This window comes from Podarcis filfolensis (genome assembly GCF_964270895.1).
Source record: "Podarcis filfolensis genome assembly, chromosome: 3".
Lineage (NCBI taxonomy): Eukaryota > Metazoa > Chordata > Lepidosauria > Squamata > Lacertidae > Podarcis > Podarcis filfolensis.
The window spans coordinates 25,936,553-25,959,680 of NC_139606.1; the positions used below are offsets into that span (position 1 = coordinate 25,936,553).

General features: G+C 40.7%; 1 protein-coding gene across 4 annotated transcripts; it reads right to left on the reverse strand.

Annotated features, from left to right (window-relative positions):
* Positions 1–1,735: 1,735 nt before the first annotated feature.
* FBXO25 (F-box protein 25) lies at positions 1,736–21,754 on the reverse strand. Of its 4 annotated transcripts, none has more exons than XM_083607382.1 (11): positions 21,585–21,754; positions 18,844–18,986; positions 12,850–12,950; positions 11,697–11,746; positions 11,079–11,171; positions 9,636–9,729; positions 9,002–9,186; positions 6,938–7,120; positions 6,277–6,420; positions 4,456–4,482; positions 1,736–2,883 (listed from the first exon to the last, which is right to left on the reverse strand). In XM_083607382.1, exons 2-11 carry the CDS (start codon positions 18,978–18,980, stop codon positions 2,794–2,796), a joined length of 1,104 nt encoding a protein of 367 aa, XP_083463508.1. In that variant the 5' UTR covers positions 18,981–18,986; positions 21,585–21,754; the 3' UTR covers positions 1,736–2,793. The 4 variants fall into 4 exon arrangements, with proteins under 4 accessions (XP_083463508.1, XP_083463507.1, XP_083463510.1 ...); XM_083607381.1 differs by lacking the exon at positions 21,585–21,754 and adding an exon at positions 20,438–20,724; XM_083607384.1 differs by lacking the exon at positions 4,456–4,482.
* Between the last annotated feature and the right edge of the window lie 1,374 nt (positions 21,755–23,128).

A 23,128-nucleotide genomic window follows, 5' to 3' on the forward strand; every position in this document is an offset into this window, starting at 1 on the left:
TTTATTTATAATGCATATCTGGGTTATTTGTGGAACCTGCCTGGTGTTTTTACATGAGTAGAATGTGTGATTTTATTTAAAATGCATCTCTGGGTTATTTGTGGGGCATAGGAATTCATTCATTCCCCCCCCCCCAAACATAGTCCGGCCCCTCACATGGTCTGAGAGATGGTGGCCTGGCCCACAGCTGAAAAAGGTTGCTGACCCCTGATCTAAGGGCAATGTGGGTTGTGGGGAAACATCTTTTATTTCCGACCAGGCTGCAACGTAAGACACTTCTTATAAGGGAAAGTTAAATCCACACATGGTAAAATTGCTTAGGCAATTGCTGTCATCATTTTTCTGTCACACGGGAAACTCAAGCTGTGCTTCGTTTCTTTATTGTCTCTGCTTCAAGCACTTCCCAGCATTCCCTACAGGCTTTCGTTTGCAGTTCACAAGATGGAGACATACATATAACTGTGGCCAGAACATTAGAAACTGATTGCTCCAAAATACAATCTAATTGAACTCAAACACAATCCAAGTCAGCAGCACCCTTTGTGGCCTCCAGGGATAGGAAGACCATTATCACGGAGGACAGATGACAACATTTCAGAAGATAAGCCCTAACACCACCTTCCAGGCATAACTGAAGGTTGCTATTTTTACTCTCAGCAGAACCTCAACTTTGGTATGTTTTCCCTTCTGAGGGCAAACAAAGCCTGAATCCAGGTATCTTGCAGGAATAATAAAATAACTCATAAATCAGGCAAGCAGCATTTATGTTGGAGATAAGCAACAGGTTCACAGTATAAGTAGTTCCCTCTCATCTTTAGACACTGGTAGGTCACACAACAGAATGCTAGATGCCCAAAGGCCTGGGTTAATATATACTTGTTTCCACCATCTTTTCCCTCAACCATACAGTCCTGCTTCCACGTTGCTATAGCCAAGTATGACTGTAGTTGCTGGGAAACGGGAATGAGCCAGACAGAGGGGGCTAATGGGCACTCACTCCCCTTCTTTCATCCTTTGAGAGATTGTCAGCATTCATCAAGAAAAATTGTTGTATTAGGGTTGCTATATTTTTGAGCTCTGGAGCTTTTAAAGACATTTTTGGCATGATCTAACCCCTCCTGCCAGTTTTCCAGGACATTTGCCCCACTTCTGAAAAATAATCCAGGACGCCATTTTCAGAGGCAAATTCCAGGACATGTCCTGGGAAATCAAGACGTATGTCAGCCCTAGTTGTACGTTAGTATTAGTGAGAAGAGGGGGCACTCATAGGGTCTAACTACACAAATGCATATAGCAAGCATCCAAATATTTTAAGAAAAGATTGTTGTGAAAAAATGGGGAATCTAACTAGAGAAGCAGCCAGGGTTTTGGTATTGGAGAAATAGGTTAAATCTTCCCCTGCCTGCTGCTTCTCCATTCTAAAACCACTTCTCTTTTGGCTATTAAAAAGCCAAAGACTTGTTTGAGCTCTTAGGGAAGCCCCTCTTCTTCCACTCCTCATATGGGGATAATAGCGACATCTCACAAGTGAATGTGACATGCAATTATCAAGATGCAGAGGATTGTTATCACATGGCCAACTCAGCCACTTTCCTGTGGATCCAATAGCCACAATAAGCCAATATGATGATATGAGCATTTTTAAGCATTCATGCTTGAAGAAAATCACATTGATCTCAATCAAATCAAATCTCAAGAAGCACTGGGTGCCAAGACAAAGAATTCCAGACAAGAATTAATAGGCAAAAAACATGATTTATTTGCGTACAAAACTAGATTCAAAACACACTGTGGTATGCAATGTAAGGCCTGTACTCACATGTACTCACATTAAATTGGAATGATTGCTTCAAGATTTTCAGAACACGCTGCAAGTTGTTTTTAAATTTGCCCTTTCTGAACTACACTATTACATATCGAGGTGGGGTGGGGGAGTAGCATCCAAGAGAGTGCTAGCTATTATTAGGCTATTTTCAGTTTCTCTGGAGTTAGCCAAGTTTCCACAGCAGTACCATGTAGCATTGCTGTACTTGTTACGAGAAACCACCACCATATAAAAGGATGGGACTACCATCAGAAAACTTCATCGCACTGCAGGAGCCAGCAATCAGCAGCTCACATTATTTAGGACACAATTAGGTTTGACATAATTAATAAAATATATTTTAAGAAAAATAAATATTCTGCATAATGTATTTACAAAATGGAGTTGGCTTCTTTCACAAGAGGATGCACAACAGGTACACAAAACTATGTTTTTTACTGATGTGCAGAACTCAATAGCTGACATGGTATGTACAAAGAAGCCTACAGAGAATCTCCTAACATTTATAGGATGTGCAAATTGTGCACAATTGTGCACAATTGAAATAGGATGTGAAGGGGATGAAGACAAAGATCAAATAAGCAGGTTGTTTTTGGTCACCAAAAAGGAAACTGCCTACAGTTATCAACTAAAAATCACTATAACCCTAACAAAAATGTTTGTAAATCATCGATGTATTAACAGTTCCAAAATTTGACTAAAACTCCAATGATTCCTTTTGTAGACACCTTCTCCGGCTTCCACCATACATCTTCCCTTGCAAAATGAAATATTCCTTCGGTTTGCCTACTACAAACTGAACATCTTACATGATGCTCTGGTCAATATTCTCTCCTTTTGACCCTATGACATCCCTTTATAACTACAAAGCACATTCTGGGAAATATTGCACAAAAAGCATTATACATATACTGCACGACTGTACAAAAATATATATGAAGAAATCACCAAGAATTAATGGATTGCACTTAAAATTTGAAGAGGTCTATGAAGTGCTGAGGAGAAACTGGCATGAAGCAGCTGTTGGGATCATTGGCTGTGCAGGGATGTCCTGTATCCTAAAAAAATGAAGGGCACAGTTATTCTCTCTTTGCATAGGCAGGCAGACTGTTACTGGTTGTGAAGCAGTATCCAAAGCCAACAGTTTATACATAGTAGCTGCTATTTATAGATATCAAAATATTGCAACAGCAGTGCCGTTTTGAGAGAAAGATGTGTATCTTGTTCAAGGTCTCCTGCTTCTATCTTTAAATCACGTATGAGGCAAGGCCTGGAGCCTCTTGGGAGCTCCAGTTGTACCCAGTGACCAATCCCATAGTTGCTCATGAAGGAAGTGCATTTGTGACTGTAAGAACATAGTAAGCTGCCTCTTACAGAGTCAGACCCTTTAGGTCTGTCTAGTTTTGTATTGACTACATTGACCAGCAGATCTGCAGGGTCCTGAACCTTTGGGACATTTACATGCAAAGCACGAGCTCTTCCACTGAACTGTGGTCATCCTAAAGTGTACTTGTGCATGGTCTTCCTAAAGTGCACTTGTGCATTATACAGTACACATTTTTCTTTAGGTAGGCAGTATAAAGAATCATGCATCCTTACTTACTGACGTATCATGATGAGGAAAAGGGTGCAAGTATAGGCAATGTATTTGCTCTAAAGCTTGCTTGCTGGAATGCAATACACCCTGTTCTTCATCTGAAACACACAGTGGCTTTGACAGTGTAGGGTGAGGTGCAGGAGACCTGTGGTGGCGATGGTGGTCATCAAGATTAGCCCTTTTGTGCAGCAATCTGTTTTAAGACAGATGCAGAACAAATGAAAGGGATTCCAGTAAAAGTTTGATAAGGTGTTACAATGTAATGCTTATACGTCCTTTTACTACTTATGCCAAACATTTCTTCTTCATGTATTGTTTGCACATTCCCTTTCTGTTATATAGTACAGTGGTACCTCTACTTACGTTCACCTCCGGTTATGTATCCTTCAGGATACATGGCACGGCAAACCTGGAAGTATTTTTCCAGGTTTTGCTGTGCGTGCATGCGCAAAAGTGCTCTATGCGCCGCACACATGTGCAGAAGTGGCACCTCTGGATACGCACACCTTGGGATCTGACCAGAGCTCCGGAACGGATCCCGTGCGCAACCGGAGGTACCATTGTAAATGCGCATGGATATAAACCTTGTAAATAAAAATGAAACCATGCAAATTTTCCCATGCCTACTTCAATGTAAGCCAGAATGAGTTCAATGGGACTTTCTTTCTCCTGGATAAGTGAAATATATAGGATTGCAGCCTAAATAAATGAAAGCATTCCTAGTCATTAGCAACCTAAAAAACACAGCCTTTAAACATAATACAACTTCTCAGGAGAATTAGCTACATTCCTGTGACAAAGTTTAAGAGAGGAGTTCATTGGAAACTTCATTTGATTACATCAGACACTGAATCTTTTTTATGTAAGGTTTAAAAAGCAGCATTTTATAGCCAAGAAAAGAATTCTAGAAATCTCAATTAAGTGAGAGAATAACATGTTCAGGGCTGTGACATTACATTAACAAGAATCTTATTTGCTTCAGCTATGTAACATGGATACAGAAGAAAGGCAGGATGAAATGCACATAAAGTACCTTGAGTAACAAAGCAAGGTGGTAGTCCTTTTGAGGAAGTCATGAAGGAAGAAACAGGTAGAGGGGCAGAGACGCAAAAGAGAGGAAGATTTTATTGGATAGAATGACAAGCAGCAGAGTTCAGTAGATGATATACAACAGCTTTCTGCAGGGCATTCCTATCTAGACAATTTTACTGGTTAGAAAAGTTATCCTGCTTATAAGAAATGAAAAATGAAAAAAATAAAAGGTCAGGAATTGGCATCAATCATGTGAAAGATTTTTTTTTGCACTATGTCTGTGTCCTTGATCAGGAAACAAAAAGGGAAAATTTACTTTGCCACTCTGACCCCAGCAGATATTTAAAGAATTCGGCCACCTTCATTATCTCAAACACCAAAGATTTTCTCATAAGATGCCCGTAGGCGGACATCATATCCTCAAAGCAGTACCTGGAAGCATGTTCTGCTAAAGCAACAGAGCTTGAGTCCAAGAAAGCAGACACGAGATCTCATTGCAAGTACCTTAGAACACTATGAGAGTTAAACATCAGCGACTGCGAATGAATTATATTGAATACTTCGCCTCTCATATCTTTACCCTTTTCAGTTTCTTTATTACCACATTTCCACATGAGGTTCTTCAACTACCTCTGAGCTTGTATTGTATTATTTGTGTTAAAAGTCCAATAAGTGCCCATGCAGATAGACATAAGATTCTAGCACATACTCTTACTGCAAACATGATTCAAGCAAGAGCTGCTATATGCCACATGTAAATACATTCTTTGGAGCAACTTCAGTTGCTGCTAGATGTGCTAGTAAGTGGGATACTGGAGTACCTTGAACATACAGCTTTTGTGAGTTTCTAATGTAATGATTAAAGGGAAACTCACACTGGAGAAATCTACATGGTCCTGAAGCTTGTACAACTAAGAGTTTGTAAAATTGCTATTTTGCTATTTGATACCTCTGAATAAGGATAGGCAAATGTCATTTTTTGTTTCTCGTTTTTCCAGTCTTACGTTCTTCATATCAGGTTGTGATTTTTCTCTTTAAAAACTTCTCTTGACAATCCACCTGCATTTTAGTGCTATTTTCTCCTAATATACTTTTATTTTGGCAAAGAAATTTCCCCTGTTCTACTGTATTTTTTGTCTGTTATTTTCACTAATATATGCATTTCTATGCACTTTTTGTATAAATTACTTGGCTGGAGAACTGCATTGCAAAATTCAGAAAAGTATGAATTTGGAAAATAGCTACATTTTTGTTTGCGTATTGTTTCATAACATTAAATAGATTTCCCTTCAAACTGAATTAAAATCTCTCCCCCCATCTCTATATCTGACAAGAAAGAATCACAACCAGGCAACTTGGAAAGGAAACTTTTTGCAAATGCCCATTTGTCTTTTTAGACCACAAATCATTAAAAAGGAAAACACAGGAGCAGGCAGCATAACAAGAGCTAAGGAATGACTAACTTTTTCAGACCTATCTATAAGTCAAGTTCCCCCACTGTAATCCCCCTCTTGGCTATTACGCACAGGCTCAGGAAGTGGAAGCTTCCATTTGCAAATATTTAAGTTGCTTTCAGTGTTGTGTTTGGCAAGCCCCCAATGTGCTCTAAAAATAAATTCCCCAAATATTTAATTGTTAAACATAGTACAAAGCTGAACTTTTACATTCTGAATTTGTTTTGAAAGCTATTCATATTTCAGACCAGCAGACTATTCTAGTTTGTGAAACAGAAACTCTATATATAAGACTACTCCTCCCTCTGATTGTTTCCTCAGTTACTGAATAGTTTCCAACCTAATATTCTAGGTATTTCATTTCTTACCTTCCAGAAGAGAATACTGCAATGGCGACAGAAATGCAAGGTATCTCCATATTGTTCCTTTATAGGGTAACATTTCTGAAGTGCAAAGAACATCAGCTTCCAGTCAATATGACCTTTTTCTGACAGAATAGGGTGCCTATAGAACTGAACAGAAAGGTAACATTTGAAGGCTATTGTGCTGCTTTAACCAGCATCTGACTCAGATTTTTTTAAAAAACTATTTAGCTATGAAAAGTAATGGAAAGTCAGATGTGAAATATTTTAAGAGACTGTGCAGATGTCGACCCCTATTTCCCATCATTTTTGACCATTGCCCATTCTGGAGGGCTGGAGGGTATAGTCCCTGTGCTAAAAAAATATTAGGTTATTATTTACAAATGGTTATACTCTACATATTTGATGTGATCAAAGCTAGTTGTAGGACTATGCATGCTTATTACAGAGCAGGTCCAAATTCAGGAAGATTTACTGAGCAGTAAACATCAGACTGTGCCATGCATTTACACTCATATGCACTCTTAATTGGAAGCAGTTCCACTGAAACCGATGGGATTGATTTCCAAATACATTTGCTTATAATGAACACATGAGAACACTCCCATGTGTTTTCTGTTGGTATACACAGCCTCTCTCAACCCTAAAATAACAAAGTTCCTCTAACCTGTTTTTCAGCGAAATGGTACAGGCAAAGCTTTTTCCATAACTGCCTGTCTTCACTGAGCATATACAATGTGGGAGACACTTGGCCCAAAGTGATAATGTCCCAGCAGTCTGAGAATCTATACAAGATGTTGTTCAGCATATGTAAAGGGAGATCGCAGAGTGTAAGTCCATTGGTGACTTGCTGAAAAACAAGTTAACAACAGTTAGTTATAAGTTCAAAAGTAAACTCACTATTTCAGTTTGAGCAGCCTTAGGTGTGTTTGTTTTCTCCCCCCAAACACTCAAATCTAAACAGCTAAATTCATCTGAAGGTTGCAATCCTAATGCCACATAAAGGTAAGGTAAGGTAAATGATCCCTGGATGGTTAAGTCCAGTCAAAGGCAACTATGGTGTCCAGGGCTCATCTCGCTTTCAGGCCAAGGGAGCAGGCGCTTGCCCACAGCTTTCCGGGTCATGCGGCCAGCATGACTAAACCACTTCTGGTGCAATGGGACACCGCGACGAGTGCCAGAGTGCACGGAAACGTCATTTGTCTTCCCGTCTCAGGAATACCTATTTATCTACTTGCACTGGTATGCTTTCAAACTGCTAGGCTGGCAGAAGCTGGGACAGAGCAACGGGTGCTCACTGTGTCACGCGGATTCAAACTGCTGACCAAGCCAAGATCAGCAAGCCCAAGAGGCTCTGCACCACCCGAGACGCCTAATGCCACATACCTGGAAACAAGCCCCATCAAACTCAATGGGACTTGCTTCTCAGTAGATATGGCTAGGATTGCACTGCAATTCATCATAAAACTTGTTGAGTATACGCTTTATTGTGAAAAGAAAAAGGCAACAGTTGTTAAAGTGGTCCCCAATTTTGGACCCATTTGCCTGGATCCAAAGTGGTGTGGCTTGTCTTGCAACATCTGCTGCATCCAGATGTTGTGGAAGATGCTGTCGTGTCCCTGTCTGCCAGCCTGTATGCAGAATGGGGAAGGGGCACCATCTTGCGTTTTGCTTCAGGTAGTTAAGTGTCTTTGGGGCTGGTCCTAAATGCCAACTATTAATGCATTTTTAATGGTTCTGACTAAACCTATAAAATATACCGTTAGAGGACCAAATAAATATTTTCATACAGCCACAGTACATTTTTGAAGGCTGAAATATCAGCAGCATAGCTGTCAACTTACAGATTTGAAAATAAGGGACCAGCAGCCTTGAAAATAAGGGACCAGCAGCCAAAATAAGGGACCTGCAGCCTCACCTGTTCCAGGCACTCCAGTCTTCCTGTCCTCCTGCAGTCTGGTCAAACTCATGCTGGTAGCTCCGAGAACACTGTCCAACCAACTTTGTAACCAGAGGTTCAACTGAATAGAATCTGAATCACATGCACCACAAGGCCTATGCAGGCTCAACTTAAGATGGCTCCCCGGCCTGGCTTTGCACTGCAAAGTGTGCAGCAGCACATGCAACAAAATGGCGTCCAGCATTCAAAAAACCCCTCAGCTGGCATTAACTAGCCACACACAAGGCATGCAAGCTCCACCCCCCAATCGTTCTTAGACTTCTTATTGGGTGAGCAACACAGCCAAGCAACACAGTTGGAGCCTCCCTGGCCAGCAGGGAGGGAGGGAGAGGAGCTGCTTCTTTTGAAATTTAAGTGACATAATTTAAGGGACATTTAAGGGACATCCATCAATAAGGGACAGCAGCGGGACATGGCCCTGGAATAAAGGACTGTCCCTTCAAATAAGGGACACTTGACAGCTATGATCAGCAGATACCCAGTACTTTTTGGGAAGCAACTTGGTACAGGATGATGTCTTGAAATCAAGCACTGAAAACAAAACACTGCCTATTTCACCATCACAGTTTAATTATCTTGGTGTCCGCTCTACTCAACAAATGTTGATTATTTTTTTAAAAAAACCTGCTTTATGCCTGTTTATAATTCCGTATCAGAGAGGAGGGGGAGGACAGAGAGAGGCAGACAGATGACACTCTGGTGACACCCACAGATAAAAGGATTTCACAGCTCAAACGTCACATTTAACAGAGCCATAAAAGCTGGGTATACCTTGGGTATTTGAAGATTATTGAGCTGCTGCTGCCACAGAAGGATGGTTTCCAACCGGCAAATCCAAATATTGATGTTTCCTACTAGCACCGATTTCCCCACGCCCCGTATTAATATGCACAGCGCAGAACTCAGCTCCTGAAGAAGGTCTTTGATCAGACGTGGGTTGTACTGGTCCTCCAGAACTTCAAGTGGGAATTTAGAAACACACGTGAGAATTCTTGCTTTCCTACTACACTTTACATTTATTTTAAACAGCTGAAAAGCTGATCCATTGTCGTTTTATAATCTTAAAGGTAACAGCCAAGAATTGCTGCCCCAGCAAATAAATGCATATGGCAGGACCAAGGATCTGGGGTTTCCAGCATGATGGCCTTGTTCACACAACATGGCAAGCTGAACTATAGCTTAGCTGGACCAACTAGATGTGGGAGCTCTTGGAGAGGAGCATGCAAATGTGGTGATCTGCCGCTTTCTTTTTTATTCCCACACTGCGCTAAGCCAGTGCATTCCTCCTCCAAGATGCAGTTTCTTGTTATCCATGGCTACTAGGCAAGTGCTTTCTTAAAACCTAAACAGCAATTGATCAAAATGCCAAAGTGTCATTTGCAGCTATGGAAATTTGTGTCCTTACCTTTGCGAACAATTTTGTCCAAGATATTGAAATAGTTCTTTTGAGCTGCACCGCTCAATGAAGTTAACTGGGATTTTGCTATTAATTGCAAAAGCTAAAAGATAATAATTGTGTATTAGAAGATGTGTAACAAATAAGCAACAATTAGTTATGTTCTTTAGATTCCTCAACATACAGCGTAGGTGGGGGAGGAAGGGGTAGAGTCCCTTCCCTTACTCCATTTCTCCCATGTCAAGTTTTAGTTTGTTAGCTCCTTGGGGCAGGGAAATAGCAATCAGGTGAGCAGGCAGATGAGCTGCCCTCATGATATTTGTGTCACTGTGGCTTACCTGCATGGGGCAGGGTGGCAGGAAGATCAGTGCTGTGCAGATGTGACTTCTCATAGTATATGTTTAAGATAAACACACATAAACACACTTTCTCAGGCAACGTTCACATTTAAGCATGAAGTTCAGAGTTGTCGTGCCAATGTCTTCTTAGCCCTAACTGTGATTACGGCCGCCGCCAATATAATAGTTGGCTTGTGGTCAAGCTCTAGAAGGGAGCTGGTTGAGTGGAGGAATGTACAACCTCTCTATTTGGCTTAGCTATGGTTGAGCAAATTATTATTATTAAATTTGTATACCACCCTTCATTCCAGGATCAGAGGGTGGTTCACAATATAGTATAGTTGAGCCTTAGCAGCAGTATGTCTGCATTAGCCTACAAATGTGAGCTACATTCAAAACAAAGCTGCTCCCAGGAGTCACCTTTGACAGACAAATCTGACCACTGCCATCCCCGTGTCTTTGGGAACATGAATAGACACTAAACAAAAAAATAAGATCACATTTGGTCAATTGATCAAATTCTGCCATTTTGTGTGTTGGCAGAAAGTGGCAGATAAATTATAGTAAAACAGCAAGAACTAAAATGCAGACTCCTAACCAAAGCTGTTTAATACATCAGTTTACAGAATGGAAATGAGTAAAATAAAGTCCAGTATCCAAATAGATGCTTTAGGCAGGTTCAAAGGTTTGTGTACAACCGATTCTGACAAATTTTCATTTTCTACATGTAGCTTGCCAGGTGACACATGGGGGATGCCACTGGAGAAACAAGTCTAAAGCCCTTGTAGGGAACACAGGTACAGCCAAGCAGTCCTTTGGTACTGGTCTATAATAGTTCAGAACCACAAAAAGCATCATGGTTAGACTCAGAGATATCACACAAAGCACCCCCAGAGAACTCTTTTCTGATTGCTTGAGACATTGTCACTTTACAATAAAGCCCAATGTCATTTTTTAATCTGAGAAATGGAGGCAATTCCTTGGCTCTAGTTTAAGATGAACTCTTTTAACGTTAGCAACCTTCTGAATATACAGATTATATATATATAGTACGTTAAATATATATAGTACGTTAAATTCAATCACAAAACTACATAGTACAAGAGCATCTTACTTTTACCACGTAATTGAACCTTCTGATGTCCTGAATTGCACTTGAAAAATCTAAGCGATTAAAAGCTTCTCCCAGCGTGCAATAGCCATGTCTCTTGAAAAGAAAAGTGGGGGAGGGGGAGAAACATGTTAGAGTCACAAAAGAAGCCTTCCTGGAGAGGATAAATGTGCAAGCCTGGAATGTACCACCCACACAAATCACATAGCTGCTAATGTCCCACAGTCACCTAGCTACCCATTTCCCCAATACTCATGACATATGGGTTGGGAAGTAGAAGGAAAGAAATAAGTTGCTGCTTTGGGAGCCGTTGTTCATGCTGCCTCCTACATTCACCAGTGGCCATTCTCTCCACCTGTCTACATATGGAAAGTATTATGCAGTAGTATTGTGCTTTAGTATGTTCAAGCTAGCATATGCAAGGTATGAGGGAAAACCCACAACACTGAAGCGTTGAAATCTGAATTCCTCTTCCCTATGCAACTGCTATCTGATGCTGACTCTCCCCCCATCCGACTAGCTAAATAAATAAGAGTGCAGCTAGCTAATAAATACATTAGCGTGTGTGGATTAATTAAATGGATAATTACCAAAAGCACATAAATCATGCCCACCACTTACTTCTTTAGTACTTTCTTTATGAACATATATCCATTTTTCACGATAGAAGCCTGGAAGCAAGATAAGGAACGCCTTTTTTAATATTCTGCTGCAGATGTACTGATTTACGAGTAAGGATGACAAAGATTCCCCATCAAAAACTAGTAGGCAATCATATGCAAATTCTTTTGCAAAAAAGTTCTAACAATCTTTAATAATATGAGAGGGAAAGGTTTTCCACCATTTAAAAAAAACAAAACAAACTACTGTTCTGTCCATCTGTGGCACTATGCATATGAAAGCAGATTTCTCTGTGTGTATCCCTGCCTAAAGCCATGGTATAGAGTTACAAAGACAAGTCAGTGATCTTTCTACCTCCTCTTCCAGTGCAGCTACAGAGGAGTTTGGAACTTCCACTTCTGACTACTTGCAGTTTGTCATGTAATGACAAACCCTAGTTAGCAGAAACAAGTCCTTTTCAAACCAAATTTTTGATGCTAGTTCATTTTCTCTAAGTGTAGTTAAGATTAGCCACAATTTAGGGCTCAGACACAACACTGAACTATAGTTAATCAAGAATGGAAGTACGTAAAAACATCCAATCTCAGAAATTTTGTGGGATAAGCATGGCCAACACCACATTAATTAACAATCCCATCAGACACTGTTATGTGAATGATTGCTTGGAAGACTCGTGAAAGCCACTGTGATGCAAAGAATCATGCAAGAAATAAACCGAAATCTATCTGATTTAAGGGAAGCACATTTTCAAGTAAATTTCTGTAAGTTCTGGGTACATTTTAGAAATATTTGAAATGAGCTCTTGATTTTACCTCCCACCAGCAGGCTACATACACCCACAATCAAAATTGCACAGATGCTAGTTTACTAAAGTTCACTATTGGTAAAAGTAAGCCTCCCTATTATTATGTTAAGAACAAAACCCTTAACCAAGATTATTTTTTCATTACCTTCCCTTACCATTTTTACATAGAGTGTGTCAAATGATTAGCATGTTACACATGTCATTTGTTTCCATTGAAATAATTCTTAGCTACTCTTGCATTCTCAAATACCTAAGTATATGCATTATGTATAGGTTCTGCTGAAATATGCTGGAAAGCAAGCTTACACTGTCAACTATTATCAGAACTAAAAAATAGTTTAGTCTTACACTGAGATTTTGCATTGTTCCTAAAATGATCCTTTTTCCTTTTCTTGCTTGCAAATTCACAATCATCAGCACAGTATATTTCTTCATCATTATCTAAGATGCTGAAAGAGAAAAAAATTCCATTTAAAGAACCAATCCCTCAGATACAATTGAACAAACCACAGTATGTGAAGGTAGGAATGAGTCATTTGCATTTCAGAGTTTCATGTTGTTTTGATGGCTGTTGGTTTTACCAGTGCAACAACTCAATCCTATGCATGTACCGGTATACTTGAAGGTAAATCCCACCATATTGAGTTGTGCTTATTCTCAAGTAAGTGTTTGTGATTTCAGCCTAAGGGTTTATGTACACTTATCTGAGCATAAGCCCCACTGAACATAATAGGCCCTTATTTTCAAACAAACATATAAAATCACACCGTTGCTTCAAACACCTAGACTAGCAGTCTGTTTTCACCATGGACAAAATGACGTCTATGGGAAGCCTGCAAACAAGACATGAGCAAAATATCCTTGCCTCATTTCTGTTCCCAAGGAACTGGAGCAGAGAATCATGCTGCCTCTGCAGGTACCATTCAGAGCCTTATTCTCCACTGAAATCTGCCATCCTGAATAATTACATGTCATCTGAAAACTGGACCACCTCACACCAACTCCAGAAAAATAAAAATGAACACGTTAGGGAGTATAATATTAGTAGAGATTAAAACAGAGGAGGAAAGATGGGTAATCGTAGGAAAAATGTCCCAAATGAACAACAATTGTCTTTCTAGAAAAAAATAAATAAATTAGAAGAGTGTCTTTGAAGGCCCACACCATGTCTAGTCTATTGGAACTATTTTGATATATTGAACGGAAAGTACAGTCACGTTCTGTTAGGTGTTTAAATCTCCATAGATCTATTAACTTCATATGCGCTCCCTTCATTGGACCTTATCAAATAACCCCTCTTCTAACAAATTGGATGATTAAAAAGAGGTGGATCACGTGGAGTAGTACAAAAGCAAAAGGAACCAGGAAAAGTATGGAAGGACAGTCATATGGTATATGTATATATGCTGTATTTGGTATGGTTGTAAGTGGGACAGGGAGAGGGGAGGGAGGGGGTTAAATATGCTCCTTGTTCCTGTTTTGCAAATGCAAATAATTTTTTTTTTAAAATGAACAAGTTAGAAAGCACTCATCTCAATACAGATCCTGGAGAACCCTACCTATTTACATGCCTGTAGGTTCCTACTCTGCTTCCTGTTCTTTAACCCAGTAGTCTTCAACCTTTTCAGACTCAGGGCCCACTTTTAATCCAAACATGCATTGTGAGACCCTTTTCCTAACCTTTTACCTTATATTTGCATGGTGGTAGTGCTCCTGTTGCGACCCACCTTGGATCAGGCCATGAAGACCAGTGCTTTAACCAATTACTATTCCAAACGAGGACCCACCCTCTTATCCCATAATAGGATACTATCATGGAGTCTTGGGTGAGGGACTTGGTTTAAAAACATTGAAAGTCTAAGTACAGAAGGTCTCCTAGATCACCCCTGTCCACATGCTTGTTGACTCACAAAGAAACAAATGCATGTGTTTATTTACAAACTGCTTTTATGTAGCCTTGTGAATCAATTACCAAGAAAGCAATTTCATTTATCATTCACATACGCAAAACACAGAAAATATCTGTGGTAAATAATGCTAAAATAATTCATATTTTACTGTTGTGAATTGTTTTGAATTATTTTAATAGTGTTGTTATATTATTATAAATCCTCTAGATATTCTTATAAATTCTACACTACTCAGACTGATCCAGTTCCAGTGATCACTACTTTAAAAATCACCCACCACCCAAAAAACCCTCATATGCAATATGTTAGTTTTTTGCAAGCTACGAAAGGGTTCTGTCCAGATGATCAGTATTTTGCAGGAGGGGTTCAAGGACATACCCATACCATGCTAAGCCTCTTCAGCACTCAAAATCAGGGGTTAGCATTACACTACCTGCAATATGTCAAGTCCTCTGAAAGAGATGGCAACCCCGTCATAATGTCCTAGAGGCTCAGTTTATTGACAATCCTTTTGCAAGTTTAAAAAGAATCTAGGATATAGAAAATAAAATTGCTAAAAATGAGTTTGATGTGGAAAGCTATTTAGAAGGTTTACAACAACTTGTAAATTAAAGCTTTTTATTTTCACACAGAAAACTGAAAGGTGCACTAGTTATATCAACACAAGACAAAGCACTCAGTTTTCCAAAACACTGATAACCTGAGATTGTTTCCTTTGCAAAGAAGTTAGCCTCACACAGATAAGCAAAACTGCTGAAGCTTTACAGCACAAAGTGTACAAAAGGAAAGTAAAATTACTTTATCTTCCCATCTTTATTCTGACAGGAAAATTGTATACATGCATTTTCCCCCACTCACCAGTGTTCACTTTTATTAAAACAGCTGAGTTTGTCAAATGAAGGTATTTATCACTGTCAATTCAGAGTTTTATAAAGCACCCACAGTATAGCCTGAATGTTGTAAATCACCAAGACAAGAAAAATAAAGATTTTTTTTGAGGGGGGAGGGGAGAGAAGGAGGAAAATCACAAACTAATCTGGAGGATTAAACAGCAAATATGAAAACGGTATTGCACATCAAGAATTTAACAAAGCATCTTACCAACTTTCCAAATGAATCAGCGAGATCTAGAATAATATTGAATGACTTTTGAAGTCTCTTCTAGTTGGGCATGGGTCTTTCTTTACAGTGGACTAGCCACTATTTGATGAGCTGTCAGAGAACAGAGCTCAATTTAAAGGAGACCTCTATTTGAAAGACTGAAGGGAGATTATGGCCCTTGAAGTTGGCTACCAGTAGCCAGCGGTAGGACAGCAGACCGAGAAGGCACATAGGCCACCTGATCCCCACAGACTTTCCAGTGATGGCGAGATGCATCTCCACTTAAATTATGGAATATATTTCTAAATTTGTATATTCTGTGCAATTTTTTCCAGCTAGAAGTGGCCACCCTTGTCCAATAGAAACCTGAATTAAGCAACAGCCTACAATCCACATTTGAACAAGTTTAACATAGCCTTGCACTGACAAAAACTTGTATCAAAGTCAAATTTCCCTGATTTTCTAAGACAACTGAGGCAGAGCGATTCAATTCCACCCTGCTTGCCTTACACAAGTCATGTTGCCACAGCTGGAAGCTGTGAGCAGCACGCCTGTTCAAAAGTTGTTTCACTGCAAGTCACCCAGGCAAGAAACTGTTTCAGTATAGGGGCACAATCCCTTCTATAGGTCTAGGTCTGAGCAACACCTGGCACACTGCTGACACCAAACAGATATAAGGGCTTATCTTTTGCCAGTTTGGGGAAATAACAACACAAACTAAGGGGCAAGACAAAATACCAACCCGTGATTAGAACTACCATTTTATTATGAATACCACTTTACCATTAGAATTGTCTGTGACTGTTAACTATGTGGTTTATGTGAACGCATGATGTGCTTATTTAGATCATTGAATGTCTGCATGCCACACAATATAAAAGCCATCCTAATATACACACTTCCTGATTTTTCCCCCCTGAAAGGCGGCTTGATTGGCCTGTTTGTTGCCACCAGCAAAACAGGTGCTTAGGTTTTCAAACATATGCATCCTTCATGCCCTTGTAGTGAAGATCACACAGCAAGTCCCTCCAAGCCTGTAATTTCAAGCTTTTCACAACGATGACCTAGTTTTACCAAAATGGATCTAATAGCCCACCTTATATTTAAAACAGGCAAGTCTCCATGACAACACTGCATCAAATAATTAGGTTGTTACATTTCTTCTGAAAGCCATATTATTTTAAATAACTAAAAAGCAGCTTTTAGTTACCCTGCTCTTAAATAAAAGGTGGTGTCCCTTCTCCACAGAATAATCAGTGCATGAACCACCACACACTATCCCTACTGCATAGGGAAAAGAACAGGGTATTATTTTGCAATATTCACAGCACTGTTACTTGTGTCATCCCACAAAATCCCACATAACCCAATGCAAAATCCAATAGCAAATTATTTTAAGTCAGTAACAGTAAGACACCTAACACTCTTTGTAGCTAGATGAAAAGTCCAAGTGATTTAACAATGCTGACAAATGTTTTACCTGGGAAAAAAATATACCGTATTTTTCCCTCTATTACACGCAGATTTTTTCTCCTAAAAAGTAAGGGGAAATGTCTGTGCGTGTTATAGAGCGAATGTGTGGTCCCTGGAGCTGAGAAGCGTCAGTGAAGGCAAAAATCAGGCAAATATCAAATCGTCCGGAGAAGGGAGGAAAGAGGAAGCTGCGGCTTTCCTGCATTCTGCCTCAGGGTCTTACTGCCCACCCGCTTCTGTTTCCTTACTGTGTTTGCTCAGACGGAACAAAGAGCAGAGAAAACCCCTCCCCTCCAGGCAAGCAGAGTGGAAAACAGATTCCTCTCCGTGCGTCTGGGACTCGAAGGCAACATGCAGGTTGGGGGGGGGGGAGAGAGAGAGCTGGTTGGCTTGTGGGGGGGGGGACTTTTGCCTTCCTTTCCTCCCTCCGGTAAAACCCCTCTCCTGCATTCTTAGCCAGCTGCTTCTCTGCACACCCCTCTCCTTGTCGCTTCTATGTTTTTCCTTCCCTCCCTACTTAAAACGTGGTTCCAATCACGGATCCACATGGATCCTCAGGATCTTTGCATTGAGTCACCCCAAATTCACCATCAGATCACATAGCAATGATCTGATGCAAAAACAGGGCTGCAATGCTGCAAAAACATGGTTACAAAGCACGGATCCACATGGATCCTCAGGATCTTTGCATTGGGTCACCCCAAATTCACCATCAGATCACATAGCATGTCCATGGCTACAGCCTGCACCAAAAAAATCATGCACCCACTGTTGCCTGGGGCTGCAATGGTGCAAAAACGTGGTTACAAAGCATGGATCCACATGGATCCTCAGGATCTTTGCATTGGGTCACCCCAAATTCACCATCAGATCACATAGCATGTCCATGGCTACAGCCTGCACCAAAAAAATCACGCACCCACTGTGGCCTGGGGCTGCAATGGTGCAAAAACGTGGTTACAAAGCATGGATCCAGATGGATCCTCAGGATCTTTGCATTGGGTCACCCCAAATTCACCCTCAGATCACATAGCATGTCCATGGCTACAGCCTGCACCAAAAAAATCACGCACCCACTGTTGCCTGGGGCTGCAATGGTGCAAAAACGTGGTTACAAAGCACAGATCCACATGGATCCTCAGGATCTTTGCATTGGGCTACCCCAAACTCACCGTCAAATCACATGTCTGTGGCCGCAGCATGAAGCACAAAAATGATACATCCACTGTTTCATTCAGAATTTTTTTTTCTTGTTTTCCTCCTCTAAAAACTATGTGCGTGTTATGGTCAGGTGCGTGTTATCGAGCGAAAAATACGGTACTACCTACAGTCCTAAGGTTTGAAGTCCAAAAGCAACAGCTTTACTTCTAAAATGATTTTCATACCAAATCCTTAAAACTATGCTTAGTTTCTAATTCCACAAACTACTGCATTTCAACTTTCTGGGCTTTCACTTAAGTGGGCACAATAAATTGTCTCTACACTCTTCTCTTACCTCCCATTCCTTGAACAAAAGTTTTCAGTGCTATTTGTTTTGTATCCTGGTGGCAGTAATGGTCATGTGTTGTTGTTGTTTTTAAATCTAAGTGCCAGCTATGCAACACTTTACATAAAGAGGGCATCAGAAACTGCCCCTATATGACTCCTGTTCCTGACTGTACCTGTAGCTTGAGCATCAAATCACTACATGAATTTGAGGAAAAGGTTCCTGTCATGATTAAGATCAGCAAATAAACAGACGGTTTCCTCTGTGTGTTAAATACAGCCCTGAGATACATGCCCACCTAGAGAAAAATAGGCATTGATTTATAGCAGTATTAAGCTAATGAGAAGGGGCCCCTTCTTTTTCTTCTCTTACACATTATGACTGATGTTGTTAAGCTGATTGTTTTCATCCTCAAGTTCTGAGCTGCAGGGCTCACATCGCTTCCAACCATCTTCTGTCTTCATCCATCTCCACCCTGGAGATCGCCAATCCTGGCCCAGAAAAGGCATGGTTTCCTTAAAGGCAACAAATGATCAATGCAACTTTTAACAATGTTGTTGTTATGTCAGCAGGATGATATTTATAAATTAACATCAAGAGAAACATTGTGGCAAAAGATGGCAACAAAATAAAAGACATAGCCATGAAGATGAGAATATAAATGGCTATTAACCAATTTGGTCAGAGCATGCCTCCTTGTGTGCAGTATTACGCTAAACATTTCCTTGCAAGAAGATGGGAGGCAACATGAAAGGAACAAAGGCCATGCCATTAGTATACTGAACTAGTGCACGCTTTTACCAGCACTGATCTAAATGGCACAATATGCTGAACACACAATATTGTTATGTCAAAGTAGTTTGTTTCACTTAACATTTTATTTATAGTCACCTTGTAATAAGGTTTTGCTAAATAAAACAGAATATAAATTTCATTAAATAAAATAAAACAAATAATAGGCTGTTTCAGGAATGGCTGCATATGGGTAAAGCGGATTCATCAATCCTAAGAATGCTATCTACTATATGTTGTAACCCCCCATGTCCATCACTCTGACATTCCTCTTCCACCACCTCACTTTTCTTTGAACATCAAAACTCCTGCATATAGTCATAATAACTAGTAGCCATGGAGAGTCTTATCCCCCATGAAATCTCCTAAATAGCTTTAATAGCCATCTAAGTCAGTGGATTAATGATCAGAATATTCTGTAATACTTACCAACAAAATAAGTGTTGCAAAATATTTATTCTGACTAACCCCATACACATATATAACGTCTTTCTTCCATCATGCTAAGTAATTTAGTGATATTAATACATAGATTCAATGGCACTGAACAGCAGAATATTCAGGCCGGTGCTATTTTACACAACACACATTTCATAAGATATAGAAATTCAATTCAATAATGTTTTAGTTACACAAGCAACCACCTTGCCCTTAGTTTTGCTAACCACAACTGTGTTTTCCACACTTCTATAACCTCAGTGGATGCCAAAATAGACTCACACCACTTCATTCCATCTCATATTCTTTATAGCTACTCCCTTCTCCTGGCAACAAGCAAAGATGCAAACACAATTCTGACAGTCCACACTCCTATCACCTGCTATCCAACTCTGGCCACAACTCTTGACCAAGAACAGCAGTCTCTGTGGCCCAATTCCAGGCATGTGTCTTTGACACAGTCAATAAAAAATAATATATACATATAGAACTAACAGAGTTTGCTGATATTTGGCAAAAGCGTTATTTCTATGCCTTTAACACGTACTTATTTAAGATACAATGGGTTGTTTTTGTTTGTCTTCTAAAACTGAAGTAAATGAAAATGGCACTTTGGTTAAAGAAGGGACCTTAACACAGAACTCCATTAGAATCTCCTACATTTAGTTATCAACATTTGTGACTAGTAGGCCCTGGACTCCCAACACTGGGACCTACTTTATCCCCTCTTACTCACCTTCATGAAAGAAGGGTGATCAACATCACTTGTTCCCAAACACCTGCTCCAGGCTTTTAATGTACATATTTATTTTACCAGGCCTTTTATGAACCATAAGGCTGGATATCATTATTCCTATGAATGCTCTGAATCTGTTTCACTTGATTTTATATTGTTCTTAGGTTATATTTCTGTTCTGATATTTTTATACTGAGCACAATGCGCATCGCTTGGAGGATTTTAAAAACATAAATCTCTTTAGAAATGTTCTTAAATAAATAAAGTTTAAATGACCTCTACTCCTGGCTACACGCCACACACACACACACACACACACACACACACATTATATACATACAGTGGTACGTCGGGTTAAGTACCACTGTCCGTTCTTAACCTGAAACTGTTCTTAACCTGAAGCACCACTTTAGCTAATGGGGCTCCTGCTGCCACTGCGCCGCTGGAGCACGATTTCTGTTCTCATCCTGAAGCAAAGTTCTTATCCCAAGGTAATATTTCTGGGTTAGCGGAGTCTGTAACCTGAAGCGTATGTAACCCGAGGTACCACTGTGTGTGTGTGTGTGTGTGTGTGTATATATATATATATATATATATATATATATATATATATATATACAGATTCACACACACATACACACACATTATATATATACACACATACATATATATAATATTTAAAATATTCTGTGTATAATATATACATACACACAAGAGTAGAAAACCACACCTAAGGACAGAACTGTAGGGGGGGACCAACACCCCCCCTCACTGCAATGGGACATGTACCCTTCCCCATAACTTTTGAGGGGGCACCACATTCATTTTGGGGGAGGGGGCTATACTACAGGCCAGGGGCTTTGGGGGCCATTTAGAGGCAGATTCTTTTTTAAGAGACCAGACCTGGGGGGGGGGGAGAGGAAGAAACTGAAGCCCCCCACCCATTGGAAGGACTCTTGGCCAAAATAATGAAGACGCTAAAAGCAACACACACACCCTCTTGGCAGCCCCTGCCAGACACAGCCTCCCCCCCCCCGCCTGCTCCTTTCTCCCCTGAGGGGACCGTTGGCCTTCCAACGGCCGCCTCCCCTCCCCCTCCAACGGCTCCCCCCCCTTCCCCCCCACCTCGCCTTCCCGGCCTCCTCACCACAATCGCTCCCAGCCAAGGCTGATACTGTCTCTATTGACCGAGACGTCGACGACAACAAGGAACTTCGGTTTCTCCGCCCCCACCCTTCTTCGCTTTTCCCCCATTGGCCCTCCTGAGCGGCGCTTGTTGCCACCCGGCATCCCGGCCGCCGGTTGGCTGCTCGGGGCGTTGTGACGTCCCAGGTTCCACCTCCCACACACGTCACGTGATGAGGAGGGGCCGGAGCACGTGTCAATGTTTTGGTCAGGAGGAGGAGGCTGGGGAGAAGGAGGCGGATTGGGGGCGGGGCCACGCTCCTCCCACCGCCCCCTGGGCGGGGCTAGGAGAACTCTGAGAAGCGAGAGAGAGCGCGAGTCGTGCTGAACCGGCTCGGAGCGGCGTCGCTGCTTTGCATCGGATTGCAATTCATACACCCCGCTTTCGGAACAACGTCCCGTGGAAGTAGCGCGTAGTAGGATGGAGCACCGCAGAACATTTGCAGCAGCAAGTTCCGGAGGGTTGTGTGTGTGCTAAATTTCGCAACCTTACGGGTGTTTCTCTGTAACCTTTCAATTTGCATCGTCTTCTTCTTCTTGTTATTATTATTATTGTATATTTACTTATATTCCCACTTTCCCCCGGATAGGGATTGAAGGCGGCTTGCGGATAAAACATAGAGATAGAGAGAAAGCAATAATTAAAAAGCAATTAAACATTAATAGAATATATATACACACACACACACACACACACACATATATATACACACACACACACACACACACACACACACACACACCAGTTTTAATGAACATATCAGAGTGCTCTGTAAATGATAGTTAAAGTCTTTATATATCAACCTTTTCTGCTCTTCCACACCCGCCCAGTGTTCCTGGCCCTTATTTTGGATTCTATTAGCTTCTTTTAAATTCTTACAGACTTTAAAATTCACCTTGTGTTTTAATACCTTTTAGCTTTCTAAAGCACTTTTTAGATTTTAAATTCTGGTCTATGACCGTAATAAAGATTTGTATTGTGGGGGTGGGGGTGGGGGGAAGAACCAAGTTTTAGTTAAGTATTTTTTTACTATTTTTATACTTTATAGGGGGTGCAGCTCTCTCTCTCTCTCTCTCTCTCTCTCTCTCTCTCTGTGTGTGTGTATCTATGTGAGAGCTTTTGTTGGTTTGTAAGTCACTTTGGGTTGCCCTGGCCAAGACAAGCCAACTCACAAATTTAATAAATAAATAAAATAAATCTATTAAAAACACACAGTCACAACAAAAACAGTGCCAGCCCCTCTCATTAAAAACTACATAGCAGGCAGGGATTCAGGAGCTATGGCATTTCTCATATTGAGGTGTGACAATAGGAAAATGAGCCTCGTTGGCAGTCATGCTGCAATTAAGAGTACAGGGCCTCTAGGGAGGTAAAAACATTGGCAACGCTGATATCCTGGCAGAGCGTAGTCAGATCCAGTTTGGATTTGGTCAGCAGTTTATTAGGATAGAGCCCTAATTTTGCAGCATCATGTATCGCCATGCCTGCCCACCTGTAGAAACACA

What these genes read in the sequence shown, in the direction of transcription:
- FBXO25 (XM_083607381.1), bottom strand. An exon ending in GAACAATGCAAAATCTCAGT is followed by an intron (nt 11,747 to 12,849) that starts GTAAGACTAAAC and finishes TCTTGCTTCCAG; the next exon opens with GCTTCTATCGTGAAAAATGG. An exon ending in ATAATCTTCAAATACCCAAG is followed by an intron (nt 7,121 to 9,001) that starts GTATACCCAGCT and finishes CTTGTTTTTCAG; the next exon opens with CAAGTCACCAATGGACTTAC.